At 38.9% G+C, this 8,581-nt stretch overlaps 2 protein-coding genes across 3 annotated transcripts in view; both read right to left on the bottom strand.

The window, feature by feature from the left end:
* ncor2 (nuclear receptor corepressor 2) overlaps positions 1-8,581 on the bottom strand; it is an 80,489-nt gene that overhangs the window by 28,828 nt on the left and 43,080 nt on the right. For both annotated transcript variants that reach the window (XM_014021352.1, XM_014021351.1), the window contains exons 18-19: positions 670-812; positions 357-495 (exon numbers count right to left, since the gene is read on the bottom strand). In XM_014021352.1, coding sequence (XP_013876806.1) covers positions 357-495; positions 670-812 — 282 coding nt within the window. The remainder of the gene's footprint in view (positions 1-356; positions 496-669; positions 813-8,581) is intronic.
* LOC106526691 (nuclear receptor corepressor 2) lies at positions 1,805-5,824 on the bottom strand (the record flags this gene model as incomplete). The annotated part of the gene is given in 5 exon segments (XM_014021353.1): positions 1,805-2,134; positions 3,761-3,906; positions 5,116-5,214; positions 5,308-5,362; positions 5,795-5,824. Coding segments are annotated over 5 exon segments (496 nt in total), but the record flags the coding sequence as incomplete, so codon positions are not given.

The following is an 8,581-nucleotide window of genomic DNA, read 5'->3' as shown; positions in this document are numbered from 1 at the left end:
ACACAGATCCACTGATCCTTTAACACAGAGCGTCTTCAGAAGACAAGCTGATGAAGTAAATTTAAAAAATCTGTATTGTTTGATGTGTGTATTGAACCTAAAGCACTGTATTGAATGGTTCGATATGGGTACATGTATTGTTGCACCCCTATTGAACACATATCTTTACAATATAGCAGCATTTAGTAGTTGTGTTTTGAGATCCACCCAGTAAAACACAATTTCACAGGACCACATTTAAATAAGAGTAGTTTTGGAAATGATACAGTTTATTTAAGCMGATTTTTTACAAAAAAATAGTAAAACTTAAAAGGACAGATTTGGATTTCAGATTACAGCTTGTAGGAYGGACATACCTTCTCCATCCTCAGGGGCTTCCTCTTCATTACAGCTGGGTCCTGAACCCTCCATCTCCTCCTCCTCTGCAGTGTACGGAACACTGGCCTCCTCATTCTGGGAGGCTTTTCCCCTTCGACGGGCCTTTCGCTCTTTCTCCTGGGTCAAAACAAGCGCACACTTAAATAAAATAAGCCCTAGTGATAGTCACATTCCAAAGAAAACAAGAAATGATACTTTAGCACAGTGTCGCAGGAAAACCTGTAAAACTATACATTTTTATGTCAGCATTACATATAGCAGGTATGACTTGGCAAATTTTTATTTACTTACCGATTTCATTTTATGCTGCTGCAGAATCTCATCCAGTTTCTGCCTCTTCTTGTAGTTGAAGTAAAAGTTTTTGCACTGTGACACGGTTTTTGATCCCACCATCTTGGCGATGGCGGACCAATTCCTACCATACTGGAGAAGGCCTGGAAATAAGAAGTGGAGAGGYAGAGGGATTAGGAAAGAACAGGAACCAAGACGAGCACAGAAGCAGATCTGTGAACATGATATTCTATATGCAGCTGTAAACGTTGTGGTTTACACTACATAAAGTGCACTTGTTGAAGTGATGGGATGTTACTTCGTAAAGCATCAGCACAATCTCCAACTATAATCTCTAAATGTACTAAACGGAAATCTCCTCAAGGCAGAGTAAGTCTCACCTTCAGCAGGCAAAAACGTCTCTAAACAGCTGTCAAGTTTTATTCTTCCGGTAGCAGCATGACCTTACACTTCCTCAACACAGACAGCTACAGAGACAAAGAGTAAGAGCCAAAAAAAAAGGGAGGACTGGTGTGGTAGGTGGATGTCTGTCACACAAATGACATCACTAACCTCCGTCCTCTGGGGTCACTCTGTGTCATATTCTAACTGAATTTGATGTGACCCAATTCCAAGAAACCCAAGTCCTTTACCCAGCCAAGCACATGATTGTGTCTTACACAAGAGTCAACAGACACCCGCTGGGCCAGAGCTGTGATAGATCAACCTGTCAGGAAACACACACACACACACACACACACACACACACACACACACACACACACACACACACACACACACACACACACACACACACACCATCAAATCAAGTGAAATTTACAGTTTCATTTCCTATCATTATATTTATCTGTCAATTTGCCAAAAGGTAATGAGTGCAGGACAAGTGAAGGAAACAAAAAAGAGGACAAAGGAACAACAGTACACTCTTGTGGTGAGGAACAGGAGGCTACAGCTAAATCAAAGCTGATCAAACTCATTATGAAATGCTTGATACAAGTGGAATAATCATCTGTGCTCATTCACAGCCTGTTAATAGCTCGTCAAATACAATTTTGTTGCAATTTAATTATTGCATCCTGTTTCAAATTAGGCATTTAGAAAGCATAGAATCACAGATTTAAGTTGCCTTTTGTTAAGATGACAACACTGACTTACAATGGTTTTGATAAAAAAATAAATCTTGTCACAGTGTTTGCCTTTTCAAATTACAATATCAAGTGAGTCTTCATGAGCAGGTTTGTGGATTGTTATAATAATATGAGATATGACGTGTGTATTTGGTGGCGGAGCAAATCTAGACTAACCAAGCTCGTTGTTGAGTGGAGGCGTGGTGGTTTCCTCCCCTTCGCTGGTCATTGAGCGGGTAACCCGGCCTTTTCGACGGCCTTGGCTGTTGGCAGTACGTCTCCCTTTGACAGCCACAGTAGGCTCTTTGTCCTCTGCATCTTCTCCAGAAGTATCATCCCTTTTAAGAAAAATGTGAACAGTCAAAAAAGAAGAGAACAAAAGAAAAAATTGATGTCTGTTATTTTTGCTGTAGTCTGAAGCTAATGGTTACATAAACTTTATTACAGAAAATTACATCTATACCAGCAAAACCTAAACAATAGCATCCTAACAGGTCCACAGCAAAGAAAAGATAAACAAATAAGCAACTTTTTCATTAAGGTACTTGCAACAACAAAATCACTGCTCTGCAGTTAAATGTCACTAAAGAAAAACACGTTGCCCTTTGCATCCACTTTTTTGTAGACCAATAAGTGAGCTTGATGAATTAGAGTACTAATCAGCCAAAGGATCATGTTCTGGAAAATAAATTGGCCATGAGATGTAGATCCTAATTAGCAAAGACCTTACCTTTAGACATCATTATTTATTTTGTTTCATTTTCCTCAAAACTTCTCTAAAATACTGTTTTTTACAATAATGTGATGGATGGGTCAATCAACAGACAATCGTATGCCCTTTTGTTACAGTTGTGTTTATTATGGAGTAATTATAAAAAGTTTGCTGTGTGGTGATTAATAGACTTAAAGAACATATTATATTTCAAATCTGTTAATCCTGAAAACTAAATTCAAAGTTGAACTTAAACCACAACGTTCCTGTTGCTGCTTGTGTCAAACAACGCTTTGAATTCAGTACCAAAAGCCTTAGAGCAGACAAGTATTTTCTGGATTTGAAAAAGCTATACAATCCTGCAGAATAAGACAAAATGTGAACTTGAGCTGTAGGCCCACATTGTTCTTTCATTCTTTTTATTTTCAAGGATAATTTATTGTGTGTCAGCACAATGGCATGCCAGAAGATAGCCGTGGAGTTTGAACCTCCTGCTCTTTCATTCATCTTCCTCCCACTCTATTAATCTTGCTGTGGGGAGCTAGTAGCACTCTAAATATAGGCGAGCCAGCTGTGCCAGGGGTGACAGGCGGGCAGCGGAGTGTGCAAAGAGTCACAGAGTCCCCGAGCCCTGCTTCAGAACAGGGAAGCAGCCGGCAATGGTTTGTCATCTTTTTTTGTCTCCAACCCAGCTGCCTGTAAATATGAGCTGTAAATATGAGCTGACGTTGCTTTGAAACAACTGGGGTGTTCGGCCTCAGCTGACATCAAATAGTGCCTAAAGACATGTATAGACAGTTTATGTATTTTCAGGCAACAGAAAGCAGTGTTTTGTCTCTTTTGTTGGTACTTTGCCAAAAAAAAGTTTCATCTTGATTACTGCACCGCCCAGTCCCGGCACACAAACGCACACCTTTCACACACACAAACTTTTCAAACTGACAGCTGGTATAATTACACCACTTATTTCAACACTAAAACAACTGGAACACAGGTGCTTCCCTTTTTTTTTTTAATGAATGCAAAAAGACAAACAGGTATGTCAACAGAACGACCAAGAGCTCGATTTTCCTCCTGCTTCATTTCAACCAAAAAGCGTGCATGCTAAAACAAACAAACAAACTAGGTTCTGCCTCTTAAAATGTGTTGAATGTTAAAAAACATTTCACTCAGTTTAATCTAATTCTGTGCAACTGTCAGAAGAATTATCTTTGCAGCGATTTTAACAGCTCTAAAAATAAAAATAACTTACTTCATTCCATCTTCTTTCTCTTCAGCTTCATTTTTCTCCTCATCTCGCTCCCCCTCTTTCTCTTTTTCCTCCTTCTCCTTCTCCTCCTGGCTGCTTCTGCTCACTTGTTGTTGTTGCTGCTGTTGCTGCTGCTGCTGCTGGCCATGCTGAAGCAAAACACATAGGAACAATAATAAAACACTTAATTTCAAACATAATTAAAAATAACTGGAAGACACATTCATCTAAGCAATGTGTCCTGTAAATTGTGCATTTGGGCTTCCAGATTATTAAAGAAACAAGTTGTGATAAAGATTTGGAGTGTGGCAGAGGCAAATACACAGCCTGGCTGGCATGTTGTTGAGATAATCATCTTGCTGTTGTTTGAAAAACAAAAGAAAAAATAATTTACCATTTTGTTTGTTTGAAATACAACACACATTCTGCACACACTTTCTGCTGACGTAAAACAAAACAGGATCCGAAAGTCCTGAAATTATAGCAACACATTTCTGCTGTATAACTGCAGCTCATCAAGTACCCAGAACCACTTCCGTACCAGTTTCCTGCGTGTCTGGGCTTTCAGGGTGAGAGTTCACACTACTACACACACGCAGCCAAACCAAACAGCTTAAACGGATGACGATTAATTAGATGATAATCCATCAGGCATACTTTCTGCTCTATTTCATGTCTGCATTTTCTGCCTCTAAAAATAAAAAAGGACATTTTACACAGATCCTGCAGGTAAGTGAGCACAGGGGTGAGCAAGATAGCTGGAATGGGAATGAAATCTAAATGCATTTCTATTCAGAAGCTATCTGAGTCATTTACTATCACTGAGGGGCCCTTTCTTCCTTTGAAATTATTAATGCCCTCTTCCTCTCCTTTCAAAGGAACTCAACAGAGAACAAATGAGTCACACGGTCTTCTAGTCTCATATGACGCACAGATTTCAACCTTTTCAAAGGCAGAAGATCATTTGACTGACTGTGAATAGAGATCTGCAGTGTGTCTAAACAAGCTGGTTTAGAAGCAGCTCGTAGTGAAGTGCAGCTAAAAACGCTGCAAACTACCCAAATAGTAGTCATGACAATTTGCTCATTTTAATGTGTGGCACTGCACTTTCTGTTCCTCCTCTGTGAGGACACTCTTCTGTCACTGCAAGCTGACAGTTCAAGCATTTACTCAGATAAAATATGGGTTAATAATAATTTAATTTTCCTATACCAATCACTATTGCACGCCTTGTGAACTGCCTCGTGTTTAAAAACGACTGCTCATCAACAACAGTTTCCATGCTGTCCGACTAGATAAGAACCTGAGGTCCAACATAATTATTTTTTTCATACTTTGTCTTTAACAGCGGAGAATACCTGGCTTCTTCCTCGGCGTCTGATGTTCCTTCGTACTATGTTCTTGTAGTTTTCATTCTTTTTGGTCAAGTAGTAAAAGAGCACACACTCTGCCACCGTCTGAAGCAAAGAAAAGAAATGAGATGCGACGTTTCACTTTCTGTTAAGGCAGTTCACTTTAAAACCAGGAAATAAACAAACATAATAACATACCTTTCTCTCTAAAAATGATGCAATCAGGCCAAAGTTTTTGGGATGCTGGATGAACCTTTGGGAGAAGAAGAAATTTGAGTTAAAGTTTATTTAAATCTACAGCAATTTCAAAAGTCAAGTGTCCCTTTCTGTATTAAAAAAGACTGAAGTCACTAGAGAATGTGGTAAAATCTGAAGAAGAGACTAAAGCTCTTTGTATGCGAGTATCAAGTCACCAGTTTTACTGCAGACTTTGCTCTAAATGTTCTCTCTCCATTCTCAAAAAATGGGAAGATTCACTTCCTTATCACAACTCAGTGACCGTTTACCGTTAAATTTCATAGGGAACTACACATTATTGCTTATTATATTTGTTGTTTACAAAGAAGGCAACAGGTCACCTGCCCAGGTCTACAACAGCTGAATGTGGTGTTCAGCAGCAATAGAAATCTTCACACAGGCACTTATTTATTATGTAAATATATATGGCCTCAAGTATTTTGCTTACTTTTCTCTGAATGTGTCCTTCTCCTGCTCGCTCCACATGTTCATGACCTGCCGATCCTTGTAAACCTTCATGGGGTCATCCATTAATCCATTCATGTTGATGAACTTGATGCGCTGCTGCTCAGCGTCAAACAGCATAGGAGGGATGACTGCCAGCTGCCGCATCTGTTTCTCTGTGTTCTGATGAGCGCACGTGCCAGGAGAAAAGAAAGAAGCCAAAACTCTAAAGTAAATGGACTAGTCTCCAACAAACAATCATTGCGTCATAAAATAGTGTTCATACAGATGATCTGATGGTTTCCATGTTCTTCTGCAGTTTTGTGTATGTCAACCTTGAAATGGTGCAGACGTGTTAACCAAGGTTCTTTTGCATGACTTTTATCTATAATACTTAAAGATAGCCTATCATTCTTGTTGTTCACATATTAGTAGTTGTTGATACTGTAAGCAAAGCCATACATGGCCAATTTACTCTCCAAAACATTGTAATTAAAAAAACATCAGTACAAAAAGCATTACATGCATAAAATCTGATTACATTCATTTTCTTTTATACAACCAAAAGAACAATGAACAGTGAGAACTGCATTTGTATTTCACATTTCTTCTTACAACGTAAGCCTTAATTAAAACTGTCTTTTTGAGAATCGATACAGCATCATGAAAAGAAATGATGTAATATTTCAGTGGATCAATATTTTCTTACACCCCTAGTAAAAAAAAAACAAAGACTTGCTCAGATTTTCCTGTGTGGAATTTAGTTCAAACTCCAACAATTAGTATGGTTTGTTTAGAATGCATTTATTTTTTGTACATCCCAAATTAAACTACAGATGCCACTGTGCATGTCATCCAATTCTTTGTTGCTTAAGTAGGCTTTGAAATGCTTCCTGTCCAACGTCCAACTTCAAAAGGCAGAACTAGATGCTGATCCACAACAATTTACTTATTTAAATAAACCCAGCGAAGACAAAAAAACGAAGCTTAGCAAGCTTTCAACAGAGGACAGAGGATGGCAGTAAAGTAAAAATGTTGAGTTATTTAATTAGGAAGATCTAAAACATTTCATGAAATGGCAAGCACTATGATTGATCAAAAAGCTTGATGTTGATTCATTTCAATCAAACCGGGATCAGAGCTTTAGAAATAATTGAGCTTTTTAGGTGAAATTATTAGAATTTTCTGGACTCATTTAGCTTTATTTGATTTTCTAAATGTTATATGCAGGTAATATTTATTTAACCATTATTTAACCAAGCAAATCCCACTGGGATCAGTCTTTTTTCCAAGGAAGGCCTGGGCGTGAATGTAGTCTAAACGTGCATGTTTTTGGACTGTATGAGGAAAGAGGAGTACTGCTGTTCAGGCCAACATTTCTGTTCTTATTCACTCATTCACATTAATTAATAATTTATACATAATAATGTTGATAATTTGATGTATACAATGTAAAAAAAGAAGAATTTATGTTTATCCCCACCAGCATCACAAGACTTAAGATTTGGATAAAATGCCATCTCTCTGGTATGTATACTTCATTACAACCCAACATCCAAGTTCCTGTTCTGCAGAGGAAATTGAAATACCAGATGGTACCGCCAAAAACCATCTAGAGAAGAGCTGACCTCATTGATCTTCTTTCAGTTATTTTGAAAAGTTATCAAAAATGTCACCGCGGAGAGGTGTAGGGGCAAAGCAAATGTAACAGGAAGCGCCTACCTCATGCTCTGACAATCCATCAATGATTTCAGAGACTTCATGTTCACTGCGAGCTGCAGATGAGGTCAGTCCTCCTCCTCGCTGCCCGACACGACTGTGAAAGTAAAATTCAGAGAGTCTGTTATTTTAAACTACACACATAATGACTGAGCTACTTGTTTGGCAAAATAACAGAACTGTTCAGCAACAAACAATGTAACAAATATACTTATCAAGTTGACGGAAAGAAAACAACATAATCCCACCTCTGCATTCGCTCCTGCAGCTCTCTTTGCTTGCGGATTTCTGGGAACTGTTTTTCATAGTACTCCCGCACCTTGCTCTCTTTAGCTCGGCGCCGCGGGTTGTTTTCGATGCGCTCCACTTTCTTTTCCCAGGCCTCCATTAGCTGGTCATAGCGCTGGCAAAACTTCTGTTCCTGAAGGTTTGCAGAAAAGAGAAAAATCCCAGTCTGCTGCAGAGTCACCAAGAACATTCGCATAATCTCTTTTAGATTTGTTTTTGACCTGATGCTGCATAACTGATGGACCATTAAATCTGAAGAAGTGCAATTACTGATCACTGCTTGATGAGACGGGGAGGGTAACAGGCTACACTCACTATGAGAGCAAAGCCTAAAACCACAGGCCTGGAGGACGGCCGTCCACTGTTTTTTCTACCTTCTTCACAGACAGCCTTGTAAAGCAACCCATTAAATCTCAGAGGAGACATGACCCTCAGTGGGCTCATAAACCACAAGGAGATGTCTCCCCACATGAAGCTACCTCCCCGTCTTGGACACAAAGTGAATGAAAAGTAGACACTAACCTAGGATCCACAGAGTTTGATACAGGTGTTATATCTGAGCTATTCTTCCTGATATAAAAAAACTAAAAGTAATACTTGACCACACTGACTTGCAGCTTGAAGGTAGTAGGGAAAAGCAAAACAAACAACAAAAATCTGCTTGTGTTCTCTTTTTAATTATTCCCTACACGTGGATTCATGCAGATTTCAGAGTAGAGCTCTTGGCCTCATCTGTAAGGGTGATTTTCAATGATTTCTTCATTTTGAAGACATGTTTTTTTTT

This window comes from Austrofundulus limnaeus, unplaced genomic scaffold, assembly GCF_001266775.1.
Source record: "Austrofundulus limnaeus strain Quisiro unplaced genomic scaffold, Austrofundulus_limnaeus-1.0 Scaffold289, whole genome shotgun sequence".
Taxonomy (NCBI): Eukaryota; Metazoa; Chordata; class Actinopteri; order Cyprinodontiformes; family Rivulidae; genus Austrofundulus; species Austrofundulus limnaeus.
This window is presented reverse-complemented; position numbering and strand designations above follow the sequence as displayed.